This window comes from Petromyzon marinus, chromosome 13, assembly GCF_048934315.1.
Source record: "Petromyzon marinus isolate PM22_M1 ecotype Great Lakes invasive population chromosome 13, UKy_Petmar_22M1.pri1.0, whole genome shotgun sequence".
NCBI lineage: Eukaryota > Metazoa > Chordata > Hyperoartia > Petromyzontiformes > Petromyzontidae > Petromyzon > Petromyzon marinus.
Window position 1 is genome coordinate 15,014,181 of NC_133679.1, and position 20,436 is coordinate 15,034,616.

Consider the following 20,436-nt stretch of genomic DNA (forward strand, 5'->3'; position numbering starts at 1 on the left):
TCAGGCATAAAGAGGGGAAATTTAGTATGTGCTCATCTCCTGCTCACAGACATGATGAGCCAGTGGTGGACATTCTGCATTGCTATGGTGGGGGCGAGTATATCCATAGGACAAGCGCTGTTCACATCCCCACAAAGTGGTACTCATTGTATCGACCCCAGAGGGATGATGGGCCAAGTCAATCAACCACCAGCCAGGTTTTTAATAAAATTCACAAACATTATATTTATAGCTGCTCGCTCCGCTGCTGAACCACCACCACTAAGAGCAGCACACAGGAATCCTGTACTGCTATTGCATCAATCTGACATGCATTCCAGACGATTTAACATCTGTATATCACATACAATATGCAAAGCACCAATGATTACTCGAGTTAAAAACAGCACTGGGAGGTGGACCGGTGGCACAGATGCCAGGGCATTGAGCTGCCACTGCTGAGCAGAGACGTCCATAGAGGGGTGTGGAGTCCGGGGAAGACCCCATTGTGTGTGCCCCCCGACGCCTTCAAACTAAACTGGGAGTATTACATCTGACACCCCACCAAAGCTCCGTTCCCGGGGCAGTCACCCCGATTCATCGTACCCTAGGGACGGCACTGCTGTTGAGATCAAGATGGGTTTGAATCCAGGCAGCTGTTGCTGGTGATACCGGGTTCTCAAGTGTAGCGAGTTGACGGTGGAAGAATTGATTTGGAAGTTTGAGATTCATTTTATATGTGTAACTGTATCATCTACACATCACGTATGTATGTTGAAGTTATTTTGCACCAAACGTAGCCAACCATGCTAATTGGAGGTGCGGGGGAAGGAAAAAAAACTAAACACAAAAAGCATTTGTAAAATTACTGGACATGTAAGAAAAGAGCTTAATAGCTCACCTCAAACCAGCTTACAGGAAGCTGGCCAGTTATACATTTTATGTCATCAAACTTTGAATAGAATTTATAGATGGTTGTGCAAGAATCCCTAATTGGCCATCTTCACATAGCTGTTGGTTTGAGAAGTGTAGGTGATGTGATTGAAATATAAAATGTATCTCGAAATCAAAACGGTTTCTACTGCGAGTTGATGGTTTAATCAACAGGGTACACTGAAAAATATAGCATCACTTTCAATTTGGTTCTGCTTTTAATTTGTTTGTCATGGTATAAATATTATGCATGATGGCAGGGTGGGTGGGACACTGCTGCCCCTTGCTTGATTACCAGAGATGAATTGAAAAAGCATCTCAGAGGTAGTTCTGTGATATCTTCTTCCAGAGGTCATTCCATAATATGGGGGGTTGTGCACTGCACTGCGAGATATATGAATGGCCAATTCATATAATAACATGATGCCGCAAGGACAAGCATCATGCAATTAAAGAAAAATATAACGTTTAAAGGAAAACAGCGCTGCTCATTGGAAATAAGCGACACACACTTACATGACATTGTTGGGGGGAAGACAAGAGGCAAATTCTGATACAAGCACACCACTTTGGATATAAGAACACCACTTTGGATATAAGAACACATAGCCTTACCCCATAAGGGGTGTTCTTATATCCAGCTGTATACTGTGTTCTAAAATCAGCACTGGCTGTGCGTGAATTAAAAACACTCCCGCACACTTGCACTTTGTAGCCCGCTTGATGTTGGGCTGCTAAGTCCAGGTTAGATGGCGGCATCACGTGCAGGTGAGCCTGTATGGTGAAGGTGGGGGAGGGGGCGTGGAGGGGTGTAGGTGGGGGTGTACAGGTGTATGCCAGAGCCACCCACCGCACATGCTCACTGGCTGCATTCACACGGCGTGAGTCAGAGCAGCAGACACGCATGTGATTACCCTCTCACCCTTGCGTTGCATTTATTCTATCGGTGTCGTGTCACGAGTCCAAGAGGTCTCCATTTGGAGATGTCACGGCTATCGGTCGCGGCTCCACATTGTGTCAGAGAAAGGCCGCAGAAGATGCCGTCGCAGATCTACGTCTGAAGTCACTTTTCAAGAGGCCTTTTAAGCTACACTCTGTAAAGTAGAGAATGTAAGAGGAAGAAGACTGGCAATTCAGAGTGAGTTCCTGCTCAAATGAGGAATTGGTGCTCATTTCCCGTTTACAGCCATGAGCCAGTGGTGGATACTACACATTTCTACTCAGGACAACCATTTAATCGCACCTCCGATTAGTGCAGTTGGCTACGTATGGTGCAAAAATAAGTTCAACATACATACAGTTTATCGACAACAGAGGTATGCTGGGCTGAGTCAACCCCCAACCATGATTTGAACTTACAACATTCCGATTGCTCACCGCACGCACCACCACTATGGCAGCCATTAACATACCCTGCCAAGAGTGACTGTCGCATTGCAATCAAACTGAAAATTGTAATACTCGGAGCTGGAACATGACAGATTGAGTCACAAACCAAATTCAGCATTGCGGAATATTTAGTTTGTCTTTCTGTGCAGGCATTGTGTCCGGGTTGCAACCATCAACTCACTATACTTGTGAGACTGTGTTTCTGTGTGAGTCTATGGGTCTCTATGTGAGTGTATGGGTCTCTATGTGCAGCCGGGCTGAAGCCATCAACTCGCTACACTTGAAAACCCAGTTTAATCACGGGTGGCTGAAACAAGGCTCAAAACCCAGGATGTTTGCAGAACCAGCTCAGTGTGTCTGGCATTAGCCCTGAGCCAGCCGAGAAGCTTGCACCAGACTCACCGGGCATAAAACCCTACCACTCTTACACCCACACACAAACACGTGCCAGGGCTAAACCCCATGGCCTTTTGTGAGCAGGGATAAGGAAATAGCTTTCTCACTAGACCATTTAGATTTGTGAGCTATATTTCCTCGTACTTGCAAAGTTTTACCCCCTAGTGAAAAAAAATCCAAGATGGAACTGTTTACATATCCCAATTAAAAATTAATGGCATGTTTTTTCTTTTGAAAACCCACGTTTTTGTTTCACTAAAAAAAATTGAACTCACTGGTGCTTTCCTGAATGAAGAAGGACCAATTTTAGCAACGTTATATTAAGAGTTACTGATATAATATAAGACGGCATGTGATATTCTTTCATCGTTCAGCAAAACCCCATTGAGTCTCAGGATTGTTTTATTTTTTCCATTGGTAACTGGTTGGGATGTTTAAGGAATCCAGCGTGCGGATAAGAAACAGATAATCCATGGAAGGAGTTTGTTAAGACGACGCAGTCAGCCTTCTCGAGCGAAAAAACAATATTCGTAATGTAATTAACTATGTTTATAATCATTACTGAACAGCAATAGAACAACTATACCAGGTGCTTTGGAACAAGGGCGGGGGGAGATTCATGCCGAGGATAAAAGGGGGGCGAGGAATGAGGTTTCGGGGCTGTTTGGCGGGGATTCGGGGCCGTCGTTGGGTGATCGTCGTCGTCGCTGCTGTCTCGTCGTCGTTGCTGTCTCGTCGTCGTTGCTGTCTCGTCGCCGCTGTATTCGTGACGCCGGGGTCCTTAGCCGCGTTCAAAGTTAAATAAAAGAACCCTCTACAGTTCGAGTCTGAAGTCATTACACTACCGCTCCCCCATATACACACGCAATCTATCACCACTCCGCCGTGCTTGTGCTGCTACTGTTGTCGTCCGCAGGAGCTCAAGGAGGAGTTCACGCGAATCCTGACGGCGAATAACCCCCACGCTCCGCAGAACATCGTGCGCTACAGCTTTAAGGTGAGCGGTGGTGTGGACACAGGGGCAGTCGCGTTCCCTCCCACCCGTAAGTCTCTGCCGTGGGCACATGGTAAGCACAGGGTCACTCGGAACAGGGGCTTCCTGCACCTTTATCTCTCAGTGGGGCAATTCCATAAATCACAGTCAAAATCACCATAGTTATACATGTAGGTTCATGTATGGCCCTTTTGCCAAGCCACTGCTGGATGAGGGTCTCTCCCCGCTATGCGGGTGTTTTATTTCACCGTCCTTCATGCGGGCGAATATGGGTTGGTGAATGCGGGGAGAATAGCGGTGCAGTCCAACAATACATGTAGCTGCCACTGTCGCCTGTTGCTCACAGTATAGCACAGTTTAACACGTAGGCATTCACGGCCAATATTATTAATAATACAGGTGTTTGGGTTAGATCGCGTTATTTATAAATGTGTCACAACCCTCCATCACCCAACGCGGCCAATCAGTAAAAAAAGTGTCACGTTGACAAAAGACAAATATTTCACTACTTTAGCCCACCGGTGTGTTGAAGAGTGGATTCATAACATTTACAATTTGAGTACGATGTTTCGCTGAAAATGACATCCAGCATCTTCGGGTGATTTGCCAGAATAGTGAAGCCATCCACCTGCTTCCGGTCTTAAATAGTGCAGGATGACGTCATCATTGTTGAACCCCATCAGGATAACCCAAAAAGCCTTTATTATGAAGTATAGCACAGCCTCACAGACGCCTATGACAACCTGGTGGTGGTGGTCATCCCTCCAAGCTCTATCCAGGCTCTGCCATTCCAGGTGATTTGTTAGGAGGCAGACCACGCGTCAACGGTCATGTGCAGCACGTACACAGCACGGTGAGGCAAAGACTACAAAGGACATAGGTTGAGGCTTGCGGGCTGATCAGGCGACGGCCGATACGGCAGTAAGATTGTAGAACCTCGCTTGGGCATGTGTGAACAGCCGCATGCCCGCGCCATGCATGTATGTATGTTGATCTTCTTTTGCACCGTACGTAGCCAACCGTGCTAATCGGAGGTGCCGTTGTTCCCCGTGGCCACCACCCACCCAATCACCCACCCACACAGGAGCGAGTCTACAAACCCATGGGAACCTTGGATCAGCTGGCCGTGCACTTTGCAGTGGACGGGAACCTCTTGCACCGCGAATCAGATGAGGCGCGCCGGCAGCAGCTCAGAGGTAGCGGATGCCTCAATGGTGATGCAGCATGGGGGCCTGGGAGGTAGGTGGGGGGGGGGCGACAGGGGGGCTACTTCCCATTCCTCGAATGTAGCTGTTGGCTTTATACATAGAGTGGAACTCGGTTAATCTACTTCGTTGTTAGTCACATTCCCATGCCCCCTCCACCCGGCATAGCCCCCCCCCCCCACCCATTCTCAGTCGGTTAGCGCCCCCCCACCCAGCCCTACTTGTGTAATGTAAGCGCCAAACAATGGTCTGGTGCTGTGCCCCCCTTGTCGTTTGCCTTACTGCACCGGCATGCACACCGTGCCCCACCAGGTGCACCGCCGGTGAGCGAGGTGGAGGTTGGGGAGAGGCTAACGGATGGAGGGGGGACGCTGTCACCCAACAGGGGCGAGGGAGGAGAGGTGAGAACCCACAAAGACAAAGACGCCCCTATATATATCTTGACATAAAGCTTTCGTGACGGCAGGAATTCATATTCTTTGGGTCTTTCGGTAAAGTCACGTAGATGGGTTCAAAATTAATAAAAATAAACAAAAAACCCACGAGGCTTCGATCGCAACACAAGCGACCGTCTTCAAGAATTGAAGACGGTCGCTTGTGTTACGATCGAAACGTCGTGGGGTTTTGTTTATTTAAATAAATTTTGAACAAATGTGACTTTACCGAAAGACCCAAAGAATATGGACCCCCCTATATAGCCTTTAACAGACTGTTAGGCCAAGTGCTGTTCGCGAGTAGTACCTATGATGGCTGGCACGGCACACGGGGCGGTGGGTGGCCAGCACCACGCCCGGCTACCTTTGTCTCCCAAGTGCTAATGTTTACAGACCACACCAGGTACTCATCTAATGCTGATTCCTCCTAAATATGTCACATATACTGTATACACAAACACACGTATGTATATAGAACTTCTTTCGCACCGTACATAGCCAACCACATAGACAAAACGTACAGGACATGCCCCGTGGGAAAGGGCAACTCCAGACAATACAGACGTGCCACACGACACAACAAGCTTACCAGACTGTTTCATCTCAACACACCGCAGGCCACATTTACACACTCACCCGCTCACTCAACCACTCACCTACTCACTAACCGACTTACCACACTCTAGATCACAACAACACACTCAACCACTCACCTGCTCACTCACTCACCACACTCTAGATCACAACAACACACTCAACCACTCACCTACTCACTCACTCACCACACTCTAAATCACAACAACACACTCAACCACTCACCTACTCACTCACCACACTCTAGATCACAACAACACACTCACCTGCTCACTCACCACACTCTAGCTCACAACAACACACTCAACCACTCACCTACTCACTCACTCACCACACTGTAGATCACAACAACACACTCAACCACTCACCTACTCACTAACCGACTTACCACACTCTAGATCATAACAACACACTCAACCACTCACCTACTCACTAACCGACTTACCACACTCTAGATCACAACAACACACTCACCTGCTCACTCACTCACCACACTCTAGATCATAACAACACACTCAACCACTCACCTGCTCACTCACTCACCACACTCTAGATCACAACAACACACTCAACCACTCACCTACTCACTAACCGACTCACCACACTCTAGATCACAACAACACACTCACCTGCTCACTCACTCACCACACTCTAGCTCACAACAACACACTCAACCACTCACCTACTCACTCACTCACCACACTGTAGATCACAACAACACACTCAACCACTCACCTACTCACTAACCAACTCACCACACTCTAGATCATAACAACACACAACCACTCACCTACTCACTCACCACACTCTATATCACAACAACACACTCAACCACTCACCTACTCACTCACCGACTCACCACACTCTAGATCACAACAACACACTCAACCACTCACCTACTCACTCACTCACCACACTCTAGATCACAACAACACACTCAACCACTCACCTACTCACTCACTCACTCACCACACTCTAGATCACAACACACTCAACCACTCACCTACTCACTCACTCCCCACACTCTAGATCACAACAACACACTCAACTACTCACCTACTCACCACACTCTAGATCACAACAACACACTCAACCACTCACCTACTCACTCACTCACCACACTCTAGATCACAACAACACACTCAACCACTCACCTACTCACTCACCACACTCTAGATCACAACAACACACTCAACCACTCACCTACTCACTCACCACACTCTAGATCACAACAACACACTCAACCACTCACCTACTCACTCACTCACCACACTCTAGATCACAACAACACACTCAGCCACTCACCTACTCATTCACCACACTCTAGATCACACTCACCTACTTACTCACTCACCACACTCTAGATCACAACAACACACTCAACCACTCACCTACTCACTCACTCACCACACTCTAGATCACACTCAACCACTCACCTACTCACTCACTCACCACACTCTAGATCACACTCAACCACTCACCTACTCACTCACTCACTCACCACACTCTAGATCACAACAACACACTCAACCACTCACCTACTCACTCACTCACCACACTCTAGATCACACTCAACCACTCACCACACTCTAGATCACAACAACACACTCAACCACTCACCTACTCACTCACCACACTCTAGATCACAACAACACACTCAACCACTCACCTACTCACTCACTCACCACACTCTAAATCACAACAACACACTCAACCACTCACCTACTCACTCACCACACTCTAGATCACACTCACCTACTTACTCACTCACCACACTCTAGATCACAACAACACACTCAACCACTCACCTACTCACTCACTCACTCACCACACTCTAGATCACACTCAACCACTCACCTATTCACTCACTCACCACACTCTAAATCACAACAACACACTCAACCACTCACCTACTCACTCACTCACTCACCACACTCTAGATCACACTCAACCACTCACCTACTCACTCACTCACCACACTCTAGATCACAACAACACACTCAACCACTCACCTACTCACTCACCACACTCTAGATCACACTCAACCACTCACCATACTCTAGATCACAACAACACACTCAACCACTCACCTACTCACTCACTCACCACACTCTAGATCACAACAACACACTCAACCACTCACCTACTCACTCACTCACCACACTCTAGATCACACTCAACCACTCACCACACTCTAGATCACAACAACACACTCAACCACTCACCTACTCACTCACCACACTCTAGATCACAACAACACACTCAACCACTCACCTACTCACTCACTCACCACACTCTAGATCACAACAACACACTCAACCACTCACCTACTCACTCACCACACTCTAGATCACAACAACACACTCAACCACTCACCTACTCACTCACTCCCCACACTCTAGATCACAACAACACACTCAACCACTCACCTACTCACTCACCACACTCTAGATCACAACAACACACTCAACCACTCACCTACTCACTCACTCACCACACTCTAGATCACAACAACACACTCAACCACTCACCTACTCACTCACTCACCACACTCTAGATCACAACAACACACTCAACCACTCACCTACTCACTCACCACACTCTAGATCACAACAACACACTCAACCACTCACCTACTCACTCACCACACTCTAGATCACAACAACACACTCAACCACTCACCTACTCACTCACTCACCACACTCTAGATCACAACAACACACTCAATCACTCACCTACTCACTCACTCACTCACCACACTCTAGATCACACTCAACCACTCACCACACTCTAGATCACAACAACACACTCAACCACTCACCTACTCACTCACCACACTCTAGATCACAACAACACACTCAACCACTCACCTACTCACTCACTCACCACACTCTAAATCACAACAACACACTCAACCACTCACCTACTCACTCACTCACTCACCACACTCTAGATCACACTCAACCACTCACCTACTCACTCACTCACCACACTCTAGATCACAACAACACACTCAACCACTCACCTACTCACTCACTCACCACACTCTAGATCACACTCAACCACTCACCATACTCTAGATCACAACAACACACTCAACCACTCACCTACTCACTCACCACACTCTAGATCACAACAACACACTCAACCACTCACCTACTCACTCACTCACCACACTCTAAATCACAACAACACACTCAACCACTCACCTACTCACTCACCACACTCTAGATCACACTCACCTACTTACTCACTCACCACACTCTAGATCACAACAACACACTCAACCACTCACCTACTCACTCACTCACTCACCACACTCTAGATCACACTCAACCACTCACCTACTCACTCACTCACCACACCCTAGATCACAACAACACACTCAACCTCTAGATCAACTCTAGATCACACTCACCACACTCTAGACCACCACACTCTAGATCACCACACTCTAGATCACCACACTCTAGATCACACTCACCACACTCTAGATCACCACACTCTAGATCACCACACTCTAGATCACACTCACCACACTCTAGATCACCACACTCTAGATCACCACACTCTAGATCACCACACTCTAGATCACCACACTCTAGATCACTACACTCTAGATCACCACACTCTAGATCACCACACTCTAGATCACCACACTCTAGATCAACTCTAGATCACACTCACCACACTCTAGATCACACTCACCACACTCTAGATCCCCACACTCTAGATCACCACACTCTAGATCACCACACTCTAGATCACCACACTCTAGATCACCACACTCTAGATCACACTCACCACACTCTAGATCACCACACTCTAGATCACCACACTCTAGATCACCACACTCTAGATCACTACACTCTAGATCACCACACTCTAGATCACCACACTCTAGACCACCACACTCTAGACCACCACACTCTAGACCACCACACTCTAGATCACCACACTCTAGACCACCACACTCTAGATCACCACACTCTAGATCACCACACTCTAGATCACCACACTCTAGATCACACTCACCACACTCTAGATCACCACACTCTAGATCACCACACTCTAGATCACACTCACCACACTCTAGACCACCACACTCTAGATCACCACACTCTAGATCACCACACTCTAGATCACCACACTCTAGATCACCACACTCTAGACCACCACACTCTAGATCATACTCACCACACTCTAGACCACCACACTCTAGATCACCACACTCTAGATCACCACACTCTAGATCACCACACTCTAGATCACACTCACCACACTCTAGATCACCACACTCTAGATCACCACACTCTAGATCACACTCACCACACTCTAGACCACCACACTCTAGATCACCACACTCTAGATCACCACACTCTAGATCACCACACTCTAGATCACTACACTCTAGATCACCACACTCTAGATCACTACACTCTAGATCACCACACTCTAGATCACCACACTCTAGATCACTACACTCTAGATCACACTCACCACACTCTAGATCATCACACTCTAGATCACCACACTCTAGATCACCACACTCTAGACCACCACACTCTAGATCACCACACTCTAGATCACCACACTCTAGATCACCACACTCTAGATCACCACACTCTAGATCACCACACTCTAGATCACCACACTCTAGACCACCACACTCTAGATCACACTCACCACACTCTAGATCACCACACTCTAGATCACCACACTCTAGATCACCACACTCTAGATCACACTCACCACACTCTAGATCACCGCACTCTAGATCACCACACTCTAGATCACCACACTCTAGACCACCACACTCTAGATCACCACACTCTAGATCACCACACTCTAGATCACCACACTCTAGACCACCACACTCTAGATCACACTCACCACACTCTAGATCACCACACTCTAGACCACCACACTCTAGATCACCACACTCTAGACCACCACACTCTAGATCACCACACTCTAGATCACCACACTCTAGATCACCACACTCTAGATCACCACACTCTAGATCACCACACTCTAGACCACCACACTCTAGATCACCACACTCTAGACCACCACACTCTAGATCACCACACTCTAGATCACCACACTCTAGATCACCACACTCTAGATCACCACACTCTAGATCACACTCACCACACTCTAGATCACCACACTCTAGATCACCACACTCTAGATCACACTCACCACACTCTAGACCACCACACTCTAGATCATCACACTCTAGATCACCACACTCTAGACCACCACACTCTAGATCACACTCACCACACTCTAGATCACACTCACCACACTCTAGACCACCACACTCTAGATCACCACACTCTAGACCACCACACTCTAGATCACCACACTCTAGATCACACTCACCACACTCTAGATCACACTCACCACACTCTAGATCACCACACTCTAGATCACCACACTCTAGATCACCACACTCTAGATCACCACACTCTAGATCACCACACTCTAGATCACCACACTCTAGATCACCACACTCTAGATCACCACACTCTAGATCACCACACTCTAGATCACCACACTCTAGATCACCACACTCTAGACCACCACACTCTAGATCACCACACTCTAGACCACCACACTCTAGATCACTACACTCTAGATCACTACACTCTAGATCACCACACTCTAGATCACCACACTCTAGATCACCACACTCTAGATCACCACACTCTAGATCACCACACTCTAGATCACACTCAACCACTCACCATACTCTAGATCACAACAACACACTCAACCACTCACCTACTCACTCACCACACTCTAGATCACAACAACACACTCAACCACTCACCTACTCACTCACTCACCACACTCTAAATCACAACAACACACTCAACCACTCACCTACTCACTCACCACACTCTAGATCACACTCACCTACTTACTCACTCACCACACTCTAGATCACAACAACACACTCAACCACTCACCTACTCACTCACTCACTCACCACACTCTAGATCACACTCAACCACTCACCTACTCACTCACTCACCACACCCTAGATCACAACAACACACTCAACCTCTAGATCAACTCTAGATCACACTCACCACACTCTAGACCACCACACTCTAGATCACGACACTCTAGATCACCACACTCTAGATCACACTCACCACACTCTAGATCACCACACTCTAGATCACCACACTCTAGATCACACTCACCACACTCTAGATCACCACACTCTAGATCACCACACTCTAGATCACCACACTCTAGATCACCACACTCTAGATCACTACACTCTAGATCACCACACTCTAGATCACCACACTCTAGATCACCACACTCTAGATCAACTCTAGATCACACTCACCACACTCTAGATCACACTCACCACACTCTAGATCCCCACACTCTAGATCACCACACTCTAGATCACCACACTCTAGATCACCACACTCTAGATCACCACACTCTAGATCACACTCACCACACTCTAGATCACCACACTCTAGATCACCACACTCTAGATCACCACACTCTAGATCACTACACTCTAGATCACCACACTCTAGATCACCACACTCTAGACCACCACACTCTAGACCACCACACTCTAGACCACCACACTCTAGATCACCACACTCTAGACCACCACACTCTAGATCACCACACTCTAGATCACCACACTCTAGATCACCACACTCTAGATCACACTCACCACACTCTAGATCACCACACTCTAGATCACCACACTCTAGATCACACTCACCACACTCTAGACCACCACACTCTAGATCACCACACTCTAGATCACCACACTCTAGATCACCACACTCTAGATCACCACACTCTAGACCACCACACTCTAGATCATACTCACCACACTCTAGACCACCACACTCTAGATCACCACACTCTAGATCACCACACTCTAGATCACCACACTCTAGATCACACTCACCACACTCTAGATCACCACACTCTAGATCACCACACTCTAGATCACACTCACCACACTCTAGATCACCACACTCTAGATCACCACACTCTAGATCACCACACTCTAGATCACCACACTCTAGACCACCACACTCTAGATCACCACACTCTAGATCACCACACTCTAGATCACTACACTCTAGATCACCACACTCTAGATCACTACACTCTAGATCACCACACTCTAGATCACCACACTCTAGATCACTACACTCTAGATCACACTCACCACACTCTAGATCATCACACTCTAGATCACCACACTCTAGATCACCACACTCTAGACCACCACACTCTAGATCACCACACTCTAGATCACCACACTCTAGATCACCACACTCTAGATCACCACACTCTAGATCACCACACTCTAGATCACCACACTCTAGACCACCACACTCTAGATCACACTCACCACACTCTAGATCACCACACTCTAGATCACCACACTCTAGATCACCACACTCTAGATCACACTCACCACACTCTAGATCACCGCACTCTAGATCACCACACTCTAGATCACCACACTCTAGACCACCACACTCTAGATCACCACACTCTAGATCACCACACTCTAGATCACCACACTCTAGACCACCACACTCTAGATCACACTCACCACACTCTAGATCACCACACTCTAGACCACCACACTCTAGATCACCACACTCTAGACCACCACACTCTAGATCACCACACTCTAGATCACCACACTCTTGATCACCACACTCTAGATCACCACACTCTAGATCACCACACTCTAGACCACCACACTCTAGATCACCACACTCTAGACCACCACACTCTAGATCACCACACTCTAGATCACCACACTCTAGATCACCACACTCTAGATCACCACACTCTAGATCACACTCACCACACTCTAGATCACCACACTCTAGATCACCACACTCTAGATCACACTCACCACACTCTAGACCACCACACTCTAGATCACCACACTCTAGATCACCACACTCTAGACCACCACACTCTAGATCACACTCACCACACTCTAGATCACACTCACCACACTCTAGACCACCACACTCTAGATCACCACACTCTAGACCACCACACTCTAGATCACCACACTCTAGATCACACTCACCACACTCTAGATCACACTCACCACACTCTAGATCACCACACTCTAGATCACCACACTCTAGATCACCACACTCTAGATCACCACACTCTAGATCACCACACTCTAGATCACCACACTCTAGATCACCACACTCTAGATCACCACACTCTAGATCACCACACTCTAGATCACCACACTCTAGATCACCACACTCTAGACCACCACACTCTAGATCACCACACTCTAGACCACCACACTCTAGATCACTACACTCTAGATCACTACACTCTAGATCACCACACTCTAGATCACCACACTCTAGATCACCACACTCTAGATCACCACACTCTAGATCACCACACTCTAGATCACACTCACCACACTCTAGATCACCACACTCTAGATCACCACACTCTAGATCACCACACTCTAGACCACCACACTCTAGATCACCACACTCTAGACCACCACACTCTAGATCACACTCACCACACTCTAGATCACCACACTCTAGATCACCACACTCTAGATCACACTCACCACACTCTAGATCACCACACTCTAGATCACCACACTCTAGATCACCACACTCTAGATCACCACACTCTAGATCACACTCACCACACTCTAGATCACCACAATCTAGATCACCACACTCTAGATCACCACACTCTAGATCACCACACTCTAGATCACCACACTCTAGATCACCACACTCTAGATCACCACACTCTAGATCACCACACTTTAGATCACCACACTCTAGACCACCACACTCTAGATCACCACACTCTAGATCACCACACTCTAGATCACCACACTCTAGATCACCACACTCTAGACCACCACACTCTAGATCACACTCACCACACTCTAGATCACCACACTCTAGATCACCACACTCTAGATCACCACACTCTAGACCACCACACTCTAGATCACCACACTCTAGATCACACTCACCACACTCTAGATCACCACACTCTAGATCACCACACTCTAGATCACCACACTCTAGATCACACTCACCACACTCTAGATCACCACACTCTAGACCACCACACTCTAGATCACCACACTCTAGACCACCACACTCTAGATCACACTCACCACACTCTAGATCACCACACTCTAGATCACCACACTCTAGATCACCACACTCTAGATCACCACACTCTAGACCACCACACTCTAGATCACCACACTCTAGATCACCACACTCTAGATCACCACACTCTAGATCACCACACTCTAGATCACCACACTCTAGATCACCACACTCTAGATCACCACACTCTAGATCATCACACTCTAGATCACCACACTCTAGATCACACTCACCACACTCTAGATCACCACACTCTAGATCACCACACTCTAGATCACCACACTCTAGATCACCACACTCTAGATCACCACACTCTAGATCACCACACTCTAGATCACCACACTCTAGACCACCACACTCTAGATCACCACACTCTAGACCACCGCACTCTAGATCACACTCACCACACTCTAGATCACACTCACCACACTCTAGACCACCACACTCTAGACCACCACACTCTAGATCACCACACTCTAGATCACCACACTCTAGATCACCACACTCTAGATCACACTCACCACATTCTAGACCACCACACTCTAGATCACCACACTCTAGATCACACTCACCACACTCTAGATCACCACACTCTAGATCACACTCACCACACTCTAGACCACCACACTCTAGACCACCACACTCTAGATCACCACACTCTAGATCACCACACTCTAGACCACCACACTCTAGATCACACTCACCACACTCTAGATCACACTCACCACACTCTAGACCACCACACTCTAGATCACCACACTCTAGACCACCACACTCTAGATCACCACACTCTAGATCACACTCACCACACTCTAGATCACACTCACCACACTCTAGATCACCACACTCTAGATCACCACACTATAGATCACCACACTATAGATCACCACACTCTAGATCACCACACTCTAGATCACCACACTCTAGATCACCACACTCTAGACCACCACACTCTAGATCACCACACTCTAGATCACTACACTCTAGATCACTACACTCTAGATCACCACACTCTAGATCACCACACTCTAGATCACCACACTCTAGATCACCACACTCTAGACCACCACACTCTAGATCACACTCACCACACTCTAGATCACCACACTCTAGATCACACTCACCACACTCTAGATCACCACACTCTAGATCACCACACTCTAGATCACCACACTCTAGATCACCACACTCTAGATCACCACACTCTAGATCACCACACTCTAGATCACCACACTCTAGATCACCACACTCTAGATCACCACACTCTAGATCACCACACTCTAGATCACCACACTCTAGATCACCACACTCTAGATCACCACACTCTAGATCACCACACTCTAGACCACCACACTCTAGATCACACTCACCACACTCTAGATCACCACACTCTAGACCACCACACTCTAGATCACCACACTCTAGATCACTACACTCTAGATCACACTCACCACACTCTAGATCACCACGCTCTAGATCACCACACTCTAGACCACCACACTCTAGATCACCACACTCTAGATCACACTCACTACACTCTAGATCACCACACTCTAGATCACCACACTCTAGATCACCACACTCTAGATCACTACACTCTAAACCACCACACTCTAGATCACCACACTCTAGATCACCACACTCTAGATCACTACACTCTAGATCACCACACTCTAGACCACCACACTCTAGATCACCACACTCTAGATCACCACACTCTAGATCACCACACTCTAGATCACCACACTCTAGATCACTACACTCTAGACCACCACACTCTAGATCACCACACTCTAGATCACCACACTCTAGATCACCACACTCTAGACCACCACACTCTAGATCACCACACTCTAGATCACCACACTCTAGATCACCACACTCTAGATCACACTCACCACACTCTAGATCACTACACTCTAGATCACCACACTCTAGATCACCACACTCTAGATCACCACACTCTAGATCACCACACTCTAGATCACCACACTCTAGATCACCACACTCTAGATCACCACACTCTAGATCACACTCACCACACTCTAGATCACCACACTCTAGATCACACTCACCACACTCTAGATCACCACACTCTAGATCACCACACTCTAGACCACCACACTCTAGACCACCACACTCTAGATCACACTCACCACACTCTAGATCACCACACTCTAGATCACCACACTCTAGATCACCACACTCTAGATCACCACACTCTAGATCACCACACTCTAGATCACCACACTCTAGATCACCACACTCTAGATCACCACACTCTAGATCACCACACTCTAGATCACCACACTCTAGATCACACTCACCACACTCTAGATCACCACACTCTAGATCACCACACTCTAGATCACCACACTCTAGATCACCACACTCTAGATCACACTCACCACACTCTAGATCACCACACTCTAGATCACACTCACCACACTCTAGATCACCACACTCTAGATCACACTCACCACACTCTAGATCACTACACTCTAGACCACCACACTCTAGATCACCACACTCTAGATCACCACACTCTAGATCACCACACTCTAGATCACCACACTCTAGATCACCACACTCTAGACCACCACACTCTAGATCACCACACTCTAGATCACCACACTCTAGATCACCATACTCTAGATCACCACACTCTAGATCACCACACTCTAGATCACACTCACTCTAGATCACCACACTCTAGATCACTGCACTTCTCTTTCTGCTTCTTCCCTCACACTGCTGCTCTATGGAAATGTCCTCCCATCATCTCTTTCCCCCCAAGTTCTTGCAATGACCTTGCTCATTTCAAGAAACATGTTGCACTCTTAGCCATTCTAAACTTTGGTAGTGCTTTGTAATACTAGACTTTCGCGACCGATATACATACATTATGTATATGTACATAATGTACATACATTATGTACATATACATGTACATACATTATATTTCGATTTAAAGCTTTCGTGACTGCAATGATTCATCTTCTTTGGTTCTTTCGGTAAAGTGACGTAGAATGAGAATACACAATAATATTCTCACGACGTTTCGGCCACAACACAAGCGGCCTTCATCAGGTAGAGACTCGATTAGTTGAGCCTTCTTATCCCGCTTAAGGATGTGTGGAATCCCTCCCCGTAGAGGCGGTTAAATTTCGATTTAAAGCTTTCGTGACTGCAATGATCGTGATAATATTATTGTGTATTCTCATTCTACGTGACTTTACCGAAAGAACCAAAGAAGATGAATCATTGCAGTCACGAAAGCTTTAAATCGAAATTTAACCGCCTCTACGGGGAGGGATTCCACACATCCTTAAGCGGGATAAGAAGGCTCAACTAATCGAGTCTCTACCTGATGAAGGCCGCTTGTGTTGTGGCCGAAACGTCGTGAGAATATTATTGTGTATTCTCATTCTACGTGACTTTACCAAAAGAACCAAAGAAGATGAATCATTGCAGTCACGAAAGCTTTAAATCGAAATTTAACCGCCTCTACGGGGAGGGATTCCACACATCCTTAAGCGGGATAAGAAGGCTCAACTAATCGAGTCTCTACCTGATGAAGGCCGCTTGTGTTGTGGCCGAAACGTCGTGAGAATATTATTGTGTATTCTCATTCTACGTCACTTTACCGAAAGAACCAAAGAAGATGAATCATTGCAGTCACGAAAGCTTTAAATCGAAATTTAACCGCCTCTACGGGGAGGGATTCCACACATCCTTAAGCGGGATAAGAAGGCTCAACTAATCGAGTCTCTACCTGATGAAGGCCGCTTGTGTTGTGGCCGAAACGTCGTGAGAATATTATTGTGTATTCTCATTCTACGTGACTTTACATACATTATGTATGTTGATTAACTCTGAATAACCCAGCTAATAATAGATATCCATTGTAATTTATTTGACTATATTAACCCCCCCCCTACTCTGGTCTTCGCACCTGATTGGATCATAGGGACGACATTACATTTGTACTGTACGACTCCGGAAACAATAAACTGTAGAGGCACCTTCTCATTTATTACTCATACCTCGCAATGTTACACTCGCTAGCACGTAACACAACACTGACCACCTAGCAACGACGGCGCTGTCTGACGAGGTAGCTGGCTATCTAGCAGTGGCGACATCGAGCAACGACAAGGACGGCAGCAGCAACGTCGAGACGACCCTGACTCCCACAGACAGCCTCGAGCTCCCCCTCTCGCCCCCTTTTATCCTAGCCACGCCCCCCTTCTGGAACCATCTAACTGGCTCTGGGAGCTACAAGGTGAATCCCTTCCATGACCCTTGGCCCAAGTTATTATCCTTTCCATGACCCTTGCCTCAGATCTTCCCCTTGGGTGGGTACACCCGTAATTGCTACCCCTGGTCGCCAGTCGGCGCTGATACACTACACATTCATCTCTCTATTTAAGACCAAAACAGGAAGGTTTCTTCACAATTCTGGATTTTGCCTGATGAGGCTGATTGTCACTGGCGAAACGTCGTACTAGAATTGTAAATGTTGTGGGTTTACTCTCCAACACACTGGTGTACTGAATTGGCATGTTTTGTTTGGCAGGTGGTGGTGGTGGGTTTAACGACACATTTATATTTACGCAATCTGACCCAGAGAAAACCTCGATTTTGGTTTTGATATGTGCTATTTGTTGCTGGGCATTTGACGTTTTGGATATTTGGGCCTGTGCTCAGTAACTGTCTTTAAAAAAATAAGCTCCACACTCACGGAGACCTCTACACTCACGGAGACCTTCACGCTCACAGTGACCTCCACACTCACGGTGACCTCCACACTCACGGAGGCCTCTACACTCACGGAGACCTCCACGTTCACGGTGACCTCCACACTCACGGTGACCTCCACACTCACGGAGACCTCCACACTCACGGAGACCTCCACGCTCACGGAGACCTCCACACTCACGGAGACCTCCACACTCACGGTGACCTCCACACTCACGGAGACCTCCACGCTCACGGAGACCTTAACACTCACAGTGACCTTCACACTCACAGTGACCTCCACACTCACGGAGACCTCCACACTCACGGTGACCTCCACACTCACGGTGACCTCCACACTCACGGAGACCTTCACACTCACGGTGACCTCCACACTCACGGTGACCTCCACACTCACGGTGATCTCCACACTCACGGTGACCTCCACACTCACGGAGACCTCTACACTCACGGAGACCTCCACACTCACGGTGACCTCCACGCTCAGGGTGATCTCCATGCTCACAGCGAGCTCTGGACTGCTGCAAAGTGAACTCTACACTCAGAGC

General features: G+C 47.4%; 1 protein-coding gene across 2 annotated transcripts in view; it reads left to right on the forward strand.

Moving 5' to 3' along the window:
* The window catches only part of DNAI1 (dynein axonemal intermediate chain 1), a 36,574-nt gene that overhangs the window by 5,633 nt on the left and 10,505 nt on the right, over positions 1-20,436 (forward strand). For both annotated transcript variants that reach the window (XM_076066723.1, XM_076066722.1), the window contains exons 4-6: positions 3,614-3,694; positions 4,776-4,887; positions 5,209-5,297. In XM_076066723.1, the coding sequence (XP_075922838.1) occupies positions 3,614-3,694; positions 4,776-4,887; positions 5,209-5,297 (282 nt within the window). The remainder of the gene's footprint in view (positions 1-3,613; positions 3,695-4,775; positions 4,888-5,208; positions 5,298-20,436) is intronic.